The 21,136-nt window shown below is 41.7% G+C and overlaps 1 protein-coding gene across 1 annotated transcript in view; it reads left to right on the top strand.

Moving 5' to 3' along the window:
- The window catches only part of dbpa (D site albumin promoter binding protein a), a 36,299-nt gene that overhangs the window by 4,179 nt on the left and 10,984 nt on the right, over nucleotides 1-21,136 (top strand). Inside the window, exons 2-3 of the mRNA XM_071500376.1 lie at nucleotides 4,054-4,322; nucleotides 5,073-5,268. Of these exons, the coding sequence (XP_071356477.1) occupies nucleotides 4,054-4,322; nucleotides 5,073-5,268 (465 nt within the window). The remainder of the gene's footprint in view (nucleotides 1-4,053; nucleotides 4,323-5,072; nucleotides 5,269-21,136) is intronic.

Genomic DNA, 21,136 nt, shown 5'->3' with positions numbered 1-21,136 from the left:
TCCAAACCCATTTTATTTGCATTCATCTCTGTCTCTCTCTCTCTCTCTCTCTTGCTTTCCCTCTCCTTTCCTCTCACATCTCCATCAAATTTGCATCGATCCTCTCCTCTCCTCTTTCCAGTCTTTCTTTTCTGTCTTCTCGCTGTAGCATCTCCTCTCCTCTGTACTGTGGTCAGTTCCCAGTTCATCAGGGTTTAATGACTTGTCCACTTCAGTTCAAAGTGTCACCATCACTTTGATTAAGCTGTGTCACTTCCACCTTTTCCTCCCATCCATTTCCCCTCTCTCTTCTTCTTTCATTTTTCCATTTCTGTCAATTTTATACTTCGCTCGCCGTTCTCCGTTTCCCGGCAGGGGTCAGGAGTTTTTTGTTTTTTTTTTAATTAAAAACTTGCAGACACAAATTAGGAATATATATCCTTAAAACTACTTAATTCTTGCTCTTGAATTCACTGATGAATTCAATTAAATGATGAATTACACATCGCTGTAGCATTAAAAACTGAATGGCCAATTTCAGATACTCGATTAGGCTATAATTATTATTGATGCATTAATGTCTATATCACTTTACGGTGCGGCTAATGTTCATTATTTTATAAACTGCTGTGTAGCTTGTGAATTCAGCCCTGGGGATCAGTGAAGTCTTATTTTAACCTACGATAATACATCATAATTTATTTAGTTATTATATTTTGCATTATTAATCTGAACCCGCAAAGCAACCGGTAGCTAAAGTAATCAAAAAGGTATTGGAGTAAAAATAAAAAAAACATATTTTCCTTTGAATGGTAAAGTATGAAGTACTCAAGTTCAGCACAAGCACTTCAGAACCATACTTGAGTGAATGTGCCTGATGTGGTTATTGATTTCGATTAGGAAGCTTTGTAGCCGCTGTGTTTTGATATTGGGATTCCTCCAGACACTGATTTCAGTACTTCCTGTTAATAATTGTTTGGTTAAAACGTTTCCCAGGCTGTGATGCTACCGAGCAACCGGCTCTCAGTCGTGTTCATATACTGTGCACATCACTGTGTAGCCTAACGTAGCACTTTGTAGTTCTTTAGGTGTTAAACTCAACTACATCTCCTCCATCACATCATTAACACACTGTGTCCTAAGGGAACGGTTCAGCATGTGTTTGCCCTCTTGCTTAGTCACCTGAGACATGCTAACATCAGCTACACTCTGCTAGCATCGCTCTTCCAGCAGCACCACAGCTTTCTTATTTAGCCTGTTGTTTCTATTTTATTTAACATGTGGAACTAAAACACTGAGGCAAAAGTTTTTGCACTTGTTGTAACCACTGACGACAAAATCGAAGTGACTGGCGAGCAGCTGTAGCTCGTGTGTTTCGTCTGAGTTTTGGAATGAATACACAGGAGATTCAGAAAAACTGGCAGGCAGATGAGGAAGATGTTGATGATGACAATGACAGAGACGTGAATACGGCGGCCTCGACTATCTGTGCTGCTATTTTAGTGCAGTAATCTCTCGTCTTTATGTCCTTTAATCCCTTTAAATTAAAATTTCCGGCCTTTCCCATTGCTCTCCCTCAGTCTCTGCAGCTTGTTCCCTCTGTCTCATTACTCTCTGGCTCCGTCACTCCAGCCCGGTTAAATATGCTCTTTTATTACTATTTTATTGAGTTTTATTATTCAGTGTGCCATTTATTCAATATGCACTTTTGGAGGCACAATCCTTTGGAATAATATTACCAAAGGATCCAAGGACAAAACAATCACTGAAGCTCTTTCCGTACAATTTTTCAATTAAATCGGAGTCGTCTTTTATTTGCAGGATTTCCTCGTATTTTTTCTGCTGATGGTTTATTGATGCCTGAAGTCTGTATCTATCTTTCCATTGGACTCCCTCCCTCACTGGGGAGGGGTCAGAGTGCAGGGTCAGTCAAGTCAGCTTTATCTATAGATGCCTTTTAATGACTGCAACTAAGTGCTTTACAGAAAGCAAAGGACACAAGTGCCAGACAGAAGCCGAGGTCCAGCCAGCAACAGTGCAGCTGTTTATTGATGGTTGTTTGCCTTTTAAAATGATTATCTGACATAGTGTTCACACAATTGTAGCATGACCTAGTGTTTGAGTTCCAGCAGAATCTCATCAGGACATTCTTGTCAGCAGATAAACTCCTCACAGATCTGGAGCTGGAACACAGTGATCGAAGGGTGGTCTGTCCATCTGATTTCACCCGAAATCCAAAGCTTCTTAGTTTTATTAATTAAACAAATGAACAGAAGAAAGTACAAGAAAAGAGCCGGAGCTTGTGGAACCAATTGTCCATTTTGTGCCTTGCTCAAGGGCTCACAGAAGGCAGTTCAGTGTCATGGTGGTCATAGCGTACACTGCAGGTGCATGATAATGATCATATTTGTACAATAATTTTGTCATTTGTACAAGTGTCATGGTTTTTTCACGACAGTAAAATGATCTAGAGCTGATGGAACCAGTGTAACAGTGAACTTGTTAAACCGTGGAGCGAGTGTGTGTCAAACAGTCTTCGCTGCGATTCATGTTAAAAACTAAACTGTTGGTGCTTCACAGTCTTTATTTCCAGTGTTCGATTGAAATACGATTGATTCAGTAAAAACAGTTTACACAACGATATCTGAAGTTTGTTACGTTGGCACCATAAGAAGCAAAACTTCAAGTGTGGATTCAACTTTTTATTTGTAAGAAAAAAAAATGTCATGTCTTTCCCAAAAATAATGTGGCATTGGCTGAGTCCCAGTTCAAGGAGCACGTCCTTCGGCAGATGGCTGTGATACCGAAATGAGACGGTTCGGCCCAATTTCCACGTTGTGCCACCAGCTGTGCCCACCCTTACCGCTGCGACACAAAGCTTGGCTCAACACATAACTGAGCCAAAACCCAATGCTTACATTTAAAAGTGTAATCCTCAGGCTCTCTGTGGGTGTCGTTTGCTGCCATATTGTTTCATTACTGGTGCACAATGAATCCTGGGGTAAATCCAGGAAAAGAAGCCTAGACGTGCTTTGTGATGCAGTTGGTCTTCAAATGTAGTCTCTGAAGGATGTGGCCTCTGAATCGGGACACAGCTATAATCTCCCTTTAACACACGCTGGATGCATTGAACTGACAGTAAGGTGTGGTAGCCTGGATGTGCCGATCCTGGGAGTACATGTGATAAAAGCAATGCATTTCTGGAGTGTTAACACACTGGCGCTGGGAGAAAGAATGTCTGTTTGTAGGTTTACATAGAAAACAAAAGGCACGGTTGTTTTTCTGTGTTTCATACACCACCAGTGTGTGCAGCCCTGAGGGGATCAAACCTGGGAGCATCTGGCTACCAGACATATCTTTATTTATTTGGGTACAAAGGGTGTGCAGGAATATTTTCAAGTTCAATCAAGTTGTCTCAAAATTTTAATGTGTTGACGACTGAACCAAATTAGTGATGTCATTCATAGTTAGTCATTTAACATTTAACATAAGTGGCGGGAATAAAAAAAAACTGCTTACATGAATATTGCTCACTTGCTTTAGTGCAGAGTCAATTAATCATAAAATATGTTTTTAAGTAAAAATGGTTTTTGAAATGTTATGACACTTTTTCTAAAGAGTGTTTGAATAAAAGCCTGCTTTAGTTTGACGAGGGGGTTTCATTCTAACATCAATAAATCAGTGCACCGCATTAGTTTGAGGAAGGTTTAATGACAGTAAACTGATGTGGATGAGATTATCAGCCTTTCACTGCGCACTTACAGTCACATTTGAAATCTGCTGGATTGTTCTGCAGCACAAAATGTAAAATGTATTCGCTCTCTGATGCTAAAACTCATTTCATTTCCACATTTCTAACGGCACAGTTTCACTTTATCTTACCTCGACAGACTGGGTGTCAGTTGTCATTGACTCATATCTTTCCTTCTGCCCTTCAACCAAACATAGAAAGAGGCGGGAGGAACAAGTGTCATTACCCTCTGTCAAACTCTAAACACAACACAGACTTTTTACATCCTGACGAAATCTGTGTTTACAGCCTAAGTAACAAACTTTTTTCTTCCTTCCCTCCAGACAAAGACAAACCCTTGGACTCGGATGAAGACTCACTGGGTGTCAACGCCGGAGGGCCTGGTGGGGTGGGGGGAGCCCCGGGCTCTGGCGCCCTGCGGCCCAACTCCCAGTCAGCCTTCCTGGGCCCGCTGCTGTGGGAGAGGACCTTGCCATGTGACGGAGGTCTGTTCCAGCTGCAGTACATGGACCTGGAGGAGTTCCTGACCGAGAACGGGATGGGGATGCATAGCAATGGGCCCAGCTCCACCAGCGCCCAGATCCCCTCCCAGGTAAGATCGACGGAGCCTGAAAGGTTTTCAAACTTAACCTCAACCTGTGAGAACAAGATTTATTTTTTCTAACAAGGTATGGCCTTTGTCGCTCAACTACAGTTTGAAGCAGCAAATGCTTGATGTAAATACACAAGCTGCTTGTTAGCAGGCTAGCTTATCTTTCTTGTAAGCTAGTTAGCTTACTTGCTAGTGTGTTATTTGATGCTGTGTTGATATCCTACAGGCTGTAATTACAAGCAGTAGAATGGGAAAATAGTTAACATCAATCCTGTTGTTGTATTTTTGAGAGTTTCTTTCAGCTACGATGTTTCCCTCGTGGCAAAAAGAAAGTTCGATGTGTCACCAAACCTGTGGCACAGTGACTGAAAACCTAATGTCACTGGCAGTCAAATAAAATCCAGCTGTAATATTCATGATGTCTTCTCAGAGCACTAAGGGCCAATAACAGTTTTCCATCACTGAAAAACAGAGAACCATTGTCTGTAACTGGCATTGCTCAAAATGTCAACAAGAGGCTGTTTTCTGGGACAGATATTTGATTTAACAAGTTTTGATGTGTAACCTCTTGTGGGTGGAGAGGCGGCCGTGTCCAGCACCTGAGTTTAATTTGGGTGAATCCACAGCAGCTCAGTCAGGGGGGATGTTGTGCAGATCTCTGTTCTCCATGTTCTTGTTTAGACTGATGATGCAGTTCACAGACTTTTGAAGAAGGGGTTGTATTTACTTTTTTTTTTTTGTCCTCTCCAGAGTTCCCAGTCAGCGGTGCCCAACCAGAGCTCCCAGTGCCCCCCCACCTCTCCTCCACCCTGCTCCTCCTCTTCCTCCTCCATGTCCTCTTCGTCCTCTTCTTCCTCGCTGCTGGGACTGGAGACTGTCCAACCGCAGCTGCCGCCACCACCTCAACAGCAGCAAAGCATGATGGGAGGACCCGAGTGTCTACATGGTGAGTGATTGTGGATTTCAAAACATCACAACAGTGAGCGCAGGGGAATTTGGGGGCAAAGTCAGGGGGGGTTCATTTTATTTTGTCCCATTTTTATTGAATTTATGACAAATTAATACATTTTGTTTATTGATTATTGACTTCATCGGTCAGTCCAAAGACGTATAAGCAGATGGAGGCTGTCGGAGGAAATGTCTTGATGTCTTTAAAGTCTTAAAAATGTATAGAAATGAGAAATCTTTTCTTAATGGTGCTCTCAACAGAGATATTAAAACTGACATCACGTGAGACGGAGACATTTCTGCAGCAGCTAATACGGTCGGACATTTATGAAGCTGCATATGCAAAAGCCTCGATGTGATCTGGCAGTAATGAGGACACAGATCCCTGATACATTAAACCCAGTTCAACCGTCCCACTCCTTCAACAATAACCAGAGTAGGATTGTCTCTAATTATATCTCCGCGTGATAAATGTCTGACACGCTGTTCTTCGGCCCGGCTCGGCTCCATCCAACAGCCTGTTTTCATCCGTTATATATTCATAATTTATTGTTTCCTCTCTCTGCTGCCTTTGATATGAACCAGAAGTGCCAGAACATCAGAAGTGCCTTTCTATCTGTCTGTCTGTCTTTTTCTCTTTTGGAGATTTCACAAGTCTGACAACTTCCAATTCTGACTAATCAAGCCCACAAAGCCTTTCTTGATATTGCTGACAGTTGTGTTTTTCTGCCTGTGAACCATTGAATGAATCACCACAGCTAATTTCATAATGATTTATTGAAGACAGATTGTCACGTCTTTGAAAATGTTAATTGATTACACAGATATTTAAAGGAAGAAAGAGACAATAAGTGGATGTGTGTGTAAAGTAGAGGATTGGAGACCAGACTTTTTTGTGTGATCTGTGTCTGAGTTGTTTGAATTTTTTGAATTTTTTCTTGCCATCAAAGAGTTACTGAGCTGAATCAGCAGAGAGAGGCTGAGTCTAAATTGTTTGATCATATTTTATGTATGCAAGTGAAGGCAGGGCTGTATGTACAGCATATTCCCTCCACTGGAACAGGAGGAGTTAGCAGGTATGTACCTAAATATAGGAATTATTAAAGTTGCATCTAATCCTGTTAAAATTAGGCTTTAAATCCGTCTGTAAGTTCTGGAGACAAACATCTGATTCAGGATAAACTCAGTCGGGCTGGTAAAAAGTCAAGTTTGCAGGAATTCGCACTGGCGCATAATTTGTTGGAACGAATTCAAACAAAGTCCATAAATAGCATTGATTTGGACCACAGGACAAAACTAGCTGTCGCTCAAAGACTGTAAATATTGAATTTGAGCAGCTCATTATATTTGTAATATTCTTTTTGAATGTTTCTGAGTAAAAAGTTCCTTTCCTTTGGTGTCGTTTCATAACCTGCAAGTTTACAGCAGTTGTGATGAGATAGATAAAGAATGAGAAAAACTGCAGAAATATTGGATGATTATTGTCTGTGGGTTATCGTCTTTACCTCACAGTCATTAGCAATCCATTGCTAATATAAGAATGTTGATTAGTGCAGCTTTAAAACACTTGTAGCTAGTTATCTAACAAATACACCAACCGCAGTCACAAGATAGAGGAGGTGGTTCACGTTACAAAGGTCCCTGCGTCTTACGTCACCTTTGTTAAGCTATTGAAATTGTGTAAAATAAAAACAACTTTTAAATCCATATATTCCATTTAAAGTTTCTGCACTGTATGACATTATGCAAATATATTTTCTATCAGCTTGTTCAGACTCGTCATTGAAGCTGTACTGAACTCTTTACACACATTGCTTCCATAATTCAGTCTGATACATTTGGCCTCCTCTGAAACTTTTCCAGCTCTTTGAGAATGTGAAATAAAGTTCTGCAGGTTTTGAATAGATTTGGCTGTACAGAATAAAATTATAAAGATAAAGACGTGTGGGCACTTTAAATTCAAAAGGTTTACTGTTTGATGTTTTGTTCAGAAACCTTTGCTTGGCTCGGTTTTGATCGTAGTCAGCTCCGTACCTCATGTTTTTGTCTATTCTGTATTCATACTTAAAGCTTTCACACGCTTTTCATAACATTTGAATACCATGAGAGTGCAGGCTGAAGAGTTTAGACTCAGATGGAGGCAGAGAGAAAGAAAGAAAGGAAAAAAAACAGAAAGAGAGACTGTAAGAGGGGGTGAGAGAGATAAATTGCCCAGCAGGATCAGATTCTGAGAAATCTGACTGGGACATTGTGTTTATCTTTTTCTTCTGAGCCCTCAACAATAAGAGAGGAGATGTTTCACTGTGAAAACGAGCTGCAGAGTAGCTTGAAGAAGAAAATAAAACACAAAAAAACTGTTGGAAAATGAGACACAGAGAAAGAGAGAGAGAGAGAGAGATGCATGAAAGAAAGCAGCAGAGCTTCAGCCTGGGTAGAGGAGGAGAGAATACCACTGGATACTGCTGCAAGGCTCTGAGTGAGTGAGTGTGTGTGTGTGTGTGTGTGTGGATATACACCAACCAGTGTGTGTTTGTGTGCATGCATTTCTGCTTTTACACGTGCACATTTCTGCTTATGTGTGTGTGTGTGCACTGAACTTTGAACATGCATATCAGAGTGTCCTCTTTGTTTCGCCATTTGCATGCAACTGTGTAGGCTTTAATGTGAGCATACTTTCATCTGTGTGTGTGTGTGTGTGCGCGCGTGTGTGTGTGTGTGTGCTCTTTACTCTGAATTATAAACACGTGACTGGGTTGAGCATGATGCATTCAGCCAGAAATCCCTCAGGTCGTTGTGGAGCTGAAGTGTTACTACAGAGCTGCACAGAGACAGAGAGAGAGAGAGAGAGAGAGAGAGAGAGAGAGAGAGAGAGAGAGAGATGGAAAATAGACTGGAAATAATAATCTGATCCACATGCACATGTTTTAGTTTGATTTTAATTCATCCTGGGTTAAAAATGTGAACGGCTCAGAGGGAGGGAAATGGATGCAGCTGTGGCTTTGTCAGACACTGCGATGATATTCGTCACCTGTTTGGTCCTTAAAATGTTGTAAGTGACAAATATTTACAGGAGTCAAGACGCAGACTGAGGTCGTCAGCGGAAAGTGGTCAAAAAGGACGAAAACGGCATAAATAAAACAATTACCAAAGCAGCTGTCTGGTGCCTGTAACTGCAGGAGCGATTATGTTTCCGCTCTTCTCCTCACCTCGCAAAGTCAGAGCCTGGCAGGCTCAGTTTTTAGCCTGAGCGTCGTCCTCTGAGAATCATCTGAGCCCAGGAGCGGGACCGAAACAGAGCTTTGATGTCAGTCACTGTCTCCCAGAACCCCCCAAACCTTGTGAATAAAGCTCATAATTTTCACTATGACCTGATTTCAACGAAGATACTAGGATTTTATCCCAGACCCAGAACAGTTTCACAGACTTTCAACTAGATTTTATGTCCCCGCAAATCCGGAAGTTTTGTTTACTGCTGCAAGAAGAAGAGCCTGGACGCCTCACCGCAGTTACTACTGTCACACTGACAAGAAAACAGAGAGGAAAAGAGACAGGAAATGCTAATGAGCCTTTGATCACGTCCCTTCAGTGTGTAATGTTTTATGTATGTAAAATAGTTTATGGTACAGATGCTATTTTAAGAGTTTTTCATCCAGAGCCTCTCTTTATGAGCAGATATCTAAAATCTGTGTTGTTGCTTCAAAATGAAACATGATTCTCCATCTGAGTCACCTATTATATTATCTATCTGACCTGGAGTACGTCCTTTGTTTTATCCTCCTTTATATTTTTTCTTCTTACTGCATCTGTTGCATCTTTACACCCTGATATTGTTCAGGAATTAAATTTGCTGGATGATTCAACATAAGAAGAACAGAATGTTTTTTCCAGTTTCAAAACAGATACACTGATCGTACCCGTCAGCTACACGTTCGTCCTGGCAGGTGTGCGGCTCGTTCATGTCGGTGTTTTGAGTTAATTCAGGTTTAACTTTAATCCAAAGTCACTGTAGTGAACACCCACTGATGACGTTCTCAGCGCCCACTGAGAATTGATAGGACGTTAAAGAAAGACGCCCATGGGACCAGTCTATGATCGTCTATTTATAATTGTGGTTCTGCAATGTAATTTTTCTCTGTAAAGAACACGCCGTTGTTTGCTTGGCTCAAGGAAATAGATGGTTAATCAGTGGTTACAAGCGAACAAGATGAGTTTCCTCTGTAGAGTGTCTGGGTTCAGCTTTGGAGATAAGTAGGAGCTGGGACATCCGGCTGCTCCTTCACGTCGAAAGGAGCCAGTTGAGGTGGTTCAGGCAGCTGATTAGTTTTCCAGGTTTGTCTAAAAGGTAGGAGACCCGGGAGCTGGCCAAGGACACGCTGGAAGGATTATGTATCTCATCTGGCCTGGGAACGCCTCGGGATCCCCAAGGAGCTGGAACATATCGCCGGGGAGAGCGATGTCTGGGATTCCTTGCTTGGCCTGATGCCACCGCTACCCGACCCCAGATTAAGCAGCTGAAGATGGACGATGGATGGATGATGAAGCACCTTTACTTATTGTGCAAATCAGGCAGCAGCTTCGACGTTTCCATGGCAATTCACTCAGTCACAAACCTTCTCAGTGTCAGACTGGCCACTGGTCATACTGGGACCAGTATTAATCTGGTTTCCTGATCCAAACCAGATTTTGAACCTCAGATTCCCATGAGCCCTTGCACTGTGGAGGATGCATGAACTCATTAAACTATGATGTGAAAGCATCTGCTGTTTTCACAGCTATTACAAAGGCGAGCTTTAGGGACGATCAACCACTGAACTCAACACAAAGATTTCTACAACTTAAAATCAACATCAGAGACAGAATCTGATGAGTAAACATGAAATTTGATGTCAACAGTTTAATACACGTGAGAGGCTGCACCTGAAACACCGCCCAGATCTGATCAGTTAGTCTTTTGCCTGAGGCTGATCTGTGCACCAAACTGCATGTGAATCTGTTGAGTTTCTACAGACACATGAAGAGACTGACAGTGAAAGCAGAAGTGGTGAAGCTTGAGTGGGAAGTACACACAAAAACAAACAGGCAGATACATGAGAGAGATTATGGCTGATATACATTTATAGAAACTTAAACAGGCAAACAAACCAGAGTCTCCACACAGCAGCTAAATCCAAACTGTTACTTTTATAGGACATTTACACTTGATTTGCTTTGACTTATTTATGGGTTAGACAAGATTTCAGGCCTCAGGCCATTATTTAATTATGTTTCAGCCAAAGTTGGATCTCTTTGCCCTCATGTTGTCTGTGGGTGTGCACAGCCACAATAAGCACATCTAAAAGGAGCTCAGTATCCCATATGTTAAGGTGCCGTTTGCTACACGCAAATACTTCACAACGCTTTCTACTACCTGAATGAGCGCTTATGTTTTTTTGGGGTTTTTTTTTTTGCAAAATGTGAACGAATTTGGCAACAGTTGCTTCTGTGAAAGGTGTTCAGACAGATGTCGACAGAGTTTGAGGTTTAGGACTGGAAGGAAACGTTCTGATGTAATGCTGTCTAGTTTGAAAACAGATATACACAAATTTCATTTTCAAGAATGCGATGAGTTGGTTTTTTGTCTAATTTCTTTGTCAGTTGTTGAAAGTTAAGGCGTATTTCCACTTCTGCAGAAAAGTGGCCTCTGCACACGCCTCCTCTATTACTGGGTATGTGGTGTGTTGTGACTGCTCTGCACATATATCCACTGTGCAGTGAAACTTCAAATTAGCTGAACTTTGACCTGAGCTGTGCTGACTTTATGGGCACAGTCAGTCACTGATTGGACTGGAAGATGCATGGAAAATGGATCACTTCCAGAAGTGTACAGTAAAATACTGGAGACCAGGAACAAGGGAATTCAATTGGCAAAACATGAGCAAGCAGATGCAGCCACTAGATTTATATTATAAACACTGTTATAGTCTCAGACACTTAGCGATATACTGCTAGCAACTTGGTACAGCGCCACCAGGAGCTCCAGAGCAGTAACTGCTGCAGCAGCACCCTTGTTTTCCTCCATAAAACACCCTTAGCTAAACCACGCTGCTTGGGTTGGTTAGCCAAGCTCAATAAACTAGCATCTTGGTTTAAAAAACGGAGGACAAAGAAGTTGAAGATTGAATATGAACTGTGCACCAACAAGTCAACATACTAGCTTTTATCACACTGTCATCATCTGCAGATGGAGTTTGCTCATTCGTTGCTCAGTTGGATCTGTTGACATGTTAGCTCAGCTTTAATCCAGCCCGACTGCTCAGCAACATCCATCCATCACTGCGACAGCTGAGCAAATTCTATTGACAGATACCGACGTACCTGCAGTTAGCTAACACTGGCCAATATATATATGATTCTGGACATATTTACATAAAAAGAAGATGAAAACTCATTAACAAGCATCACTTATGTGACGTTCAAAGACTGAAACAAACTGGGATGACTCCTTCATAACGTGGTGTTTATTCTCTCTCTGGTTGCAGGAATACTGAACGCCACAGCAGTGTTAAACAGTGCAGATGCCACCATAGTCAGTTGTAGAGAACACTGAATTTAAGTGTGATAGATAATATTTAAAGGGCCTGAGTGTTGCTCCGATGCTCCTTCAAACTGCATAGTTTTAGAATTAAGCTGTAGCAGTCATGACAAAGTGACGGCCTCCTGTGTTTCTTAGATTACTCTCATGGAAACTTTATCCATCCAGTTTACAACAGAAATTAGGGCCCAGAAAACAACCAACTATTAGATTTTTCTATTTTGTCTTTCTGTTTTTTCCTCTGCTTGTTTAAAGATAACAGAAAGTTAGCAGTTGGACAACTGCAGCCTGTACTGTATAACCACAGTCACTTATTGATTAGACCACGCTTGGCCTGAACAACATGCAAAAATTCTTCAGCTGAGATGTTTCCTCCTTTAAATATACAACAGCTTCACCTGAAACAGAAACCAAATACCAGCGTCTAGACCAGGGGAATCCCAGATAAACCAGAGAGTTAAAGTCAGACATACAGGTATTAAAAGATGAATTTAGCTAAATCTGTAACGTGCATTGTTTACGAGCTGATGCTCTGTCTCTTTAAAAGAAGAGAGTGCAGGGATAATGCCATGCTGAGGCGTTCAGTGATTTAACGTTCAGGGCTGTGATTAATCCCGGTGAGGGAAGGGTTAAACAAGACACTGACTCTGCACTCTCTAACACTGCACAGAGAGAGAGGGAGGGAGGGGGGGCACTTCTGGAGGGGGGAGAGCGGGAGCCCAGTCTAGAGTGTTCGCTTTGCATGTTTTGAAACGTCTCTCTCTCTCTCTCTCTCTTTTTCTCTCTCCGTCTCTCACACGCTCGGGCCATGTGCGGCTGCCACCTCACGTGCCGCTGCAGAAAGTATTGGAGCGAGAGAGCCAGCATGAGAAAGAGAGAGAGAGAGAGAGAGAAGGGAAGGGAGGGGCTGGCGGAGGAAAGAGAGAGTGAGGAAGGAGGAAAGTGGAGGGAGATAGAGAGAGAGAGAGAGGAAGCAGTGGAGATTACTGAGAGAATAAACACAGAGGACGAAGCAGAAAAAGGGAAAAGATACAGAGAAGAGTGGACAGTGATTTATGGATTATTGATTGAACTTTAAAACTGATTGTAATTTATCATAATTTATATATACATAATATTTTTTTTAAATGACATAATACATGTACAATTTCACAATTCGCCACGTCCTCGTCCTCTGCCACTGAGCACATCTGTTCAATTAGAAACCTCCCAGGTTCTGGATTCAACAAGTCCTTCAACCTGATCCACAAAATCCTCCTCCCGAAGAGCTGATCTGATTGGATCTGATGCCTTCATCGACTGTGCAGCGTCACATGTCAGCGTCTTCCAAAAGCACAAATGACCTTTAAAAAAAATCAGTAAGATGACCTTTATTTGGCTCAGACACGTCTACAGTGAAAGGCAGCTCACACGGTGGCATGTTGTGTGTGCAGGGACACACTACTGCAAAGACATGTGTTAGGTCTTTGAGAAAAATCTGCATCTGTGTGTGTGTGTGTGTGTGTGTCAGTTGATGCATGACCACACTTTAAGGTCACGTCCGACATTGACACTGTGTGAAAACAGTTTATTTCTGCATCGGTGATGCAGAGTTGTAAAATCCAGTCTCATAGGTCTCAAACTGGTTGAGCTGCTCCAACACTAGACTCAGAAACGGCTCCGATGCTGCCTGAAACACGTCCTCGCTGCCACGTGACTTACTAATAAACTTTATAAGATCACGCTCAGATAAAACTGCAGTTTACCTGCAGATCGATTCTTCTTCGCTACTCTAAAACAGTAGCCTACACAGGAAGTTGCGCTGTGCAGCCACTGGCAGCTCCTGTTTTAGAGCAGCGAAGAAGAATTGACCTGTAGTGTTGACATTTGCTGTTTGCAAAATGTCAGCAGTTTGCAAGGCTTTAATTCGGAGCGGTGGCGCTGCTGTTAGGACAACTAGTGTAGAAATTGTTCTTAGATAATAAAAGAAATATTCATGTATCTGTTCATGTTTCATGTCAGTTCATTACTCGGTATCAGCTGAGTTCAGGTGTCAGAAGGAAAATGTGGAATCGGAACATCTCCACAAACTGGCCTGGATCGTGTCAGGGTCTCAGCTGTAGCTGAAGCAGCTTGCAGTTTCTTCATGATGTGGATGGATTATGTTTAGGCAACAGCTACTTGGTAAAAGTAAGGGAAGGATTGTGATCATGGTAAAAAGGAGGCAGTGCTGATGTTTATCCTGTTGTTGTGGCTCTGCGCCGGCGACAGCCGGGCCGGAGGGATTATTTGTTCAGGTCGTCTGTCTGTACGTCACATTCTCATGAACGTGACGTCTCAGTTATACTTTCAGGGAATCTCTTCAGATTTGGCTCAAACATTAACATGAACTCAAGGATGAACTGCTTAGCATTTGGTGGTCAGAGGTCAAAGGTCAAATACACTGTGACCTCACAAAACACATTTTTGGCCATTACTGTATTGGCTATTAATGTTTTAATATGCTAATTATGAAAATTTAACACAAACGTCTAATAGGATAAAATGATGAAGGGCTGACATTTCATGTCCAAACAGTCAAAGGTCAACTTCACTGTGGCATCATAATGTTCTGCAAAAACACTTCTGACCTTTATTCAATGCTGTAACTCAGGGGTTGTGACCAGATTTCCTGTAACTCGACTGGTTGGCACAGGGATACAACCAAGAGGTGGTGACTCTAGTGTTTCTTATGAGGACAGTCACATCAAGTTTGCAGTAAGTGTTAGCAACAGTTTTTGTTGGGATGCTGCGCTCAATTTTCTTCTGCTGATCTAATATTTATATACATCTACATAATACATCTGTGCAGAGAACCAGAGAACGTCTGCATTAAAGCTAGAACACGACAGGGTTCCTTTGATTCTTGTGCTTGAGTGTGTTGTGTAGTATTTGTGCAGAGCAGTGTGAGTGTGGATCTGCTTTCAAAGGAAGCTTTAGAGAAAAAATCTTTTCATCCAGAGAACAAACAAAATACTGAAGCACTTCTTTTTTTTAAACAACAGCAGCACTGTAGAATTATGGGTAACCTGCAAAATCTCTTAGCACGTCAGGGCCTTTTTTTTTTTTTTTTTTTTTTTTTTAACATGTCTGCTCATGTCATGTGTCCAGGGGCCAGTGTCTCATAATCTGATCCGACCAAAGGCAGAGTGAGAGCAGTGATTTAGAAAGATGAGAGAGAGAGAGAGAGAGAGAGGGACAGAGGGACAGAGGGAGGGAGGGAGAGAGGGAGGGAGGGAGGGACAGAGGGAGAGAGGGAGGGAGGGACAGAGGGAGGGAGGGAGGGAGGAGGCCACTACTATCCCCACACTGTGGTGACATAACTCTCAGTCAGTGTGTGTTGACATAAGGAACAGGACTCCTGGGGTGTGTCACCTGGGCTGAATTGTTTCTGGTTTGTGTGTTTGTGTTGCACACTCATGTGAACGTGCACGTGCCTGGCAGTGTGTTTGTTTGTGCATTCAGAGGGGAGTCTGAGCCTGCCTGGGTGTGTGGATGAGTGTGTGTGTGGGTGTGTGTGGATGAGTGTGTGTGTGTGGGTGTGTGTGGGTGTGTGTGTGCGTGGGTGTGTGTTTTCAGTGTAACTGAAATGTCGCTGAGACAAAAACCAGATGTTGAAGATGCTGTAAACTGAGATAAAAATAAAAGTCTGAGAGTCTGGTTTAAAGTGATTCTGTTTATAAAAATGACTTTTTATGAAATATGTTTAAACTTATTTTTTAAATTTTCTTTAACACGATGTTCATTTTAAATTGATATAGTTTAATTTAGAAGATAAAGTGTGTTTGTGCTTGTTTGTATCATAAACGACTGTCTTCATTTTTCAATCTAAAAATGAAAAACTACATATAAAAACAAAAGTGCTGACAAATGTGTGTCCGACTGTGTGTGTGTGTGTGTGTTCATGTTTGAGTTTGGGGCTGAAACGAAGTCGCCTGATAGAAAATGAATCAACAACAAGTTTGATAAACGTTTGATTCTTTAAGTTTATCGTGTAAAAATGGAAACAGTGTGTTTTAGTCCCAGCTTCTCAAATGTGAAGATTTGTTGTTTAACATAAAATGGAAATCCTCATGTAAAGTCTCCACCAGGGGGAAATGTTCATGTCATTTATCTCTTTTATAATCATAGATTCAACAGCAGATTAATGAATCGATCAAAAAGTAGTGAATCAATAATGGAATTAATGTTTGTGATCAGAGGCAGAAGTTAAACATGGCTGCAGACAGCAGCAGCGGTGAGGCGTTCGAGGACCTGCCTCAGTGTTTACGTTACAGGGAGCGGAGCCTCCTTATGTAACACACGTCCTGTATCACATGTTGTGTCTGTCCGACACAAACAGCTGCTCACAGGTTAGAGTCCACACAGGCGCTACTACTGCTACTGCTGAGTACTACTGCTGGTACTACTACTCAGAGTACTACTGCTGGTACTAATACTGAGAGTACTACTGCTGTAGGTAGTAAAATTACTGAGAGTACTGCTGCTACTGTTACTACTACTAGTAGTACTGTACTACTGATGATTATATAGTAGTACTGACAGAGCTGCTACTGATAGTACTGCCCATACTGCTACTGCTGTTAGTACTACTGTCGACACTACACACACTACTGCTGCTGCTACTGTTTGTACTACTGCTGAAACCACTACTTATTATTGGTAGTACCAGTAGTACTACTACTACTGCTACAAGTAATACTGTACTGTACTGTAATGCCAGTACTGTTAATACCATTAGCGCTACTAATAGTAATAACAGTACTCATAGCAGTAGTAGAAGTACAAGTACTGCTGCAATTACTCTTAATACTGTTGGTAATACTTCTAATTAACTGCTGCTAATATGATGACTGTATTAGTACTACAGCTGTGACTATGAATACTACTGATAGTACTGCTACTGCTGTAGTACTGCTGCTAAAAGTAATACTGTTAGTTATACCAAGGCTACTACAACTACTACTGCAACTACTACAGCTATTATTACTACTACTACTACAACTATTGGGCCCTGTTGCTGTTACCACTGTCAGCTGTGCTATCATTAAAGCTGCTGCCACTGTCATTACCACAACCACCACTACTACTACCATTACTACTACCACTACTACCACTACTAGTACTACTCCTGCAGCCTGTTGTCACCGTTCGCTCCTTTCAGCCTTGTGTTATTGTTTCTTTATTGGTTTTATCATCTGATCTGAATCATATCCTGCAGTGATCTTCCTTCATTAGTATTTTCCCCTGATGTATAAATGTTACTCAGTTCAGTTGTGTGTGTTTTTAAATCAGATTAAAGTCAGCAGAGTGTGAGTCAGTCTGTTTTCTCATTATTCAGAGCTGCAGTTAACTGACACCAACAGTCATGTAACTGTTCCCATTATATTGATTAAATATTACAGTGTGTCATCTTGTTAGTAGTTGTTGTACCTGCTCTGATGACTAAGTCTGGTCTTTTCTTTTCTATTCTGTTTGTCTCTGTTGTATTATTGAAGAGAACTATGTTTGAAATATAAAACTGACACCAGCGAACATCAGTGGAAGGAAGAAGTTGGTAGAACTCCTGTTTGTCAGAGTGGAGGCTGAAATAAAGACTGGACACGTCCACTTCAGAGCTAATGGAGCCAGTAATTGCAGTTTCACTGTAGTGAAGTGCTTCACTTTAATGAGGAAGAAAATAAGTGACTCAAAAGCCGCCGAAAAAGTTAACAAAATCTACTCAATTGCAGTAATCAGAATGGATGTTAATTGTTATCCTCCATCCTTGTATAATTAACATAATTACCATTCTCCTGCTAATTGCATTGTTTCCATTTATTACATAAGAAAGTAGTGAAACAGGAAAAGGCTTAAACAGACTTCAAGGGGAAAGTGTCGTCCTGCGGCGAGAGTGGAAGGTGATGATGACGATGACGATGATGATGATGAGGAAGATGACTGTGAAGTTAAGTGTGTTAGAAGAGGCTGTAATTACATCTTTATTTTACCGTCTTCGCCTACTTCCACTCCAGGTTTCGTTTCCTACATTTCCCAAAATGCCTTTTCCACTACCCCCCCCCTTCTCAGCAGAGGATGTATTTCCTGAGGCAATTGAAGAAGTTCAACCTGCCAAGGACTATGATGGTGAACTTCTACACCTCCATCATTGAGTCCATCCTCACCTCCTCCATCACCATCTGGTACGCTGCTGCCACGGAGAGGGACAATAACAGACTGCAGCGTATCATCCACTCTGCTGAGAAGGTGATTGGCTGCAATCTTCCGTCCCTCCAGGACCTGCACGCCTCAAGGACTCTGAGGCGTGCAGGGAAGATTGTAGCTGACTCCTCCCACCCTGGACACAAACTCTTTGAGACACTCCCCTCTGGCAGGAGGCTGCGGTCCTTCAGGACCAAAACCTCTCGCCACAAAAATAGCTTCTTCCCATCTGCTATTAGCCTCATCAACAAGGCTAGAGAGCCCCACTGTTGCTGATCAATTGCACCAATCACCAGAAAAAATTCCTTGTATGTGAAAACATACTTGGCAATAAAACTGATTCTGATTCTGATTCTGATTCTGATTCCCAGAGAGCAGCAGCGAGTTTGTTGCATTCAGCCGTTGGTTCGATGTGCGTGGGCGGATCAAGTGAAAGTATTAGTCAAGAGGAAGAGTTGCTCACCTGACTCTCAAACCTCAGCTCGGCTATTTTCTGCCTCCGTGGGCGTCTCTGCCCACCACAGCTGATTCCTCCTGTGTGGCTCCAGAACATGGGAGCAAAATGAAGAGAGAAGCTGATTGATTTTAAAGGACAGAAGCCAAAAAATTCCCACTTTTTTTTTTAGATCATTTAAACATTTTCTCCCACAAACCGTGTTGGACCTGAAAACGGCCTCTGAAAAGTTTGAGAGGATGAACTTTGAAATGTATTTCATCAGTATGTCAGAGTTCGCTCCATCCCAGGATCAATGCTTCACAACCTGAGGTGGAGCCTGTGATGAAGAATTTAGACGATACAGCAGCTGTTTTAAAAGCGAAGGTTTTCTGGACTTGACAAGAATGTGAACAAAAAGCAAAGGCTCTAAATCTAAACCGTTCAAGTCCTCGAATTTCATCAAACGAGACCTTCAGAGACCTCAAAAAGTTTAGAGTTGCAGTTCGGGTGGAAACGTTGGAGGAATTGCGATGTTTTTGGCATTAAAATTTTCCAATTTAAATATTGGTAATATTTTCTTTTATGGGTCCAGTAATTTCCAGCAAATTCCCCAGAAATATATAAGAAATTCCTCCTAATTTCTTAGAAATTAGCTGGAGTTTAGCTGTTTATTACTGATCCAGCTCTATTTTACTTTTAATAAGTAACAATTTGGAAAACTACAAAATTATACAGTTGGCAAGTGAAAAATTGTTCATAAACAGACGTCAATATGCAAATTAGAATTATTTGTTGTTGATTAAATATAAAATGTTCCACACTTTATTTGACTGGTCCGGTCTGTGGAAATATGTTTGAAAGTAAAACTGCTGAGTCGGTGAAATTTACAACATAGAGTGAGTTTTATTTCTTGATCATCATCAACACAACTATAACATGCAATTCAACCATTATGCAGCATAAATGTCCACTAAAACAATATTTTCCAATATTATCAATCTTGTGTATACAGTATATAATGTCTACATAATGTATGGAAGTTCAAAGTCATGGAGAATCCAAATTAAGATTTTTTTGTCTTGTAAGAAACTCGTCTTCCTATTAACCGTTTTTGTTTAAAAACTAATTTCCCTTGCAATTAATACCAAATTACAAAGGCCTTTCTTGAAAAAATCCTTGTAAATTCCAGGTAATTTTCAGGAAATTATGAGGAAATTAGATGGAAAATGCAGGACCAGTGAAATGAGGTGTTACCTGAATATCATATTGTTGGGTATGAGTTACTTCAACCCAAAAATAACATCACTGTATAGAGCAGTTCAGCCTTCCAGCTGAATTCACAGACAGAACCAGACTGGGGGAGAGACTGACAGCAGAGCGACAGGCACAAAGAGAAAACCACATAATCTCAGCTAAATTAATGAAAGCACAGAGAGAATCCGAGAGTCGGTGGCTGCTTCCTCCAAATGGCTCCTGCTCACAGACAGGAAATGAAGCCAGGCGAAGACGCGGCTTGGCGACTGTTTACCCGGCAGCAGTGGGAGCCGTGTTCTTGGATCAGATTCAACTTTTTGCCCAAAATGGTTGTTATTAGGTTGGAGCTTTGGGCAGACTTATCCAGGATCAGCCATGTCCAGCTGCCAGAGTCAGATCAAGCCAGCAGCAGTTCATCTGATGGAGTCGCGGCTTCAAACAGATGGACCGGAGGGTGTATCGATGGATAAAGGGCGGGGTTGGTTGGGGGGGGGGGGGGTCCAAAGACATTCATGACGATTGTATGGATGTTTGGATAAACATGTAGAGTTTGTGTGCAGTATGTGTAGTAAGCTTGGATGGATGTAGAGCTGCAAATACAAGGATTAAATCATAATCTAGTCGTTTATCAATTACTTTTGTGGACTAATCAACTGTTTGATCAGTAAAATGTCAAACAGCTGTGAATATGTCTGATCGGGCTTAAAGTGGTGTCTTCACATTGTCCAACCATCTGTACAAAATCCAAAAACAATCACATCACAAAGAGAAGCAGGAAATGCTCAGTGTGGTCAGACTGGGAATGTTGGAAACTTCCGAGTCCAAACGCTCAAGTCCGAGTTCACGTCTGAGTCATCGGTGCTCAGGTCCAAGTCGAGTCCTGAAGATAAGGGCTTGAGTCTGATAATCACTCATATCTGTTTAAAACAAAATCATAGTCAATGATACATAGGGCGGCTTAAAGGAAAGAGTTGCCCTGTCTGTACTTTTTTTCATGACACATTATTTGTTCGTCTCGTTAGCTTCCTCTCACCCCACAGCTGAAATGAACACGCAGTTGTACAGAGCAACTGCCCCACTGGTGTTTTCTACACTCACTGTTTGGTTAAGTAAATGATCCATTATTGATGTGGGTGAGTGACATCGTGAGCGTGTCCGGGGCAGTTTATTGTGTTGTTGTAGCAGGTTGTCGAGTTCAGTCCTCTAGAGAAGCAGACAACAACTCTGCGATGGCTGGAAATTGAAGAGGAATTTTAATCAGGTTTTTGTCCCATCTGCCAAAACGTCCAACTCTGCAGGACGACAGGTCGCCAAAACCCTGCAACCAGTTAAACAAGCTATTCTATTTGATGGGTTCATGTGACATTTGTTTACAAGCCCCTGTTT

Source organism: Trachinotus anak, unplaced genomic scaffold (assembly GCF_046630095.1).
Source record: "Trachinotus anak isolate AG129_WGS33_773 ecotype Australia unplaced genomic scaffold, CSIRO_AGI_Tana_v1 ptg000016l, whole genome shotgun sequence".
Classification (NCBI taxonomy): domain Eukaryota; kingdom Metazoa; phylum Chordata; class Actinopteri; order Carangiformes; family Carangidae; genus Trachinotus; species Trachinotus anak.
Note: the sequence above shows the minus strand (reverse complement) of the source record. Positions and strands in the feature narration are given on the sequence as shown.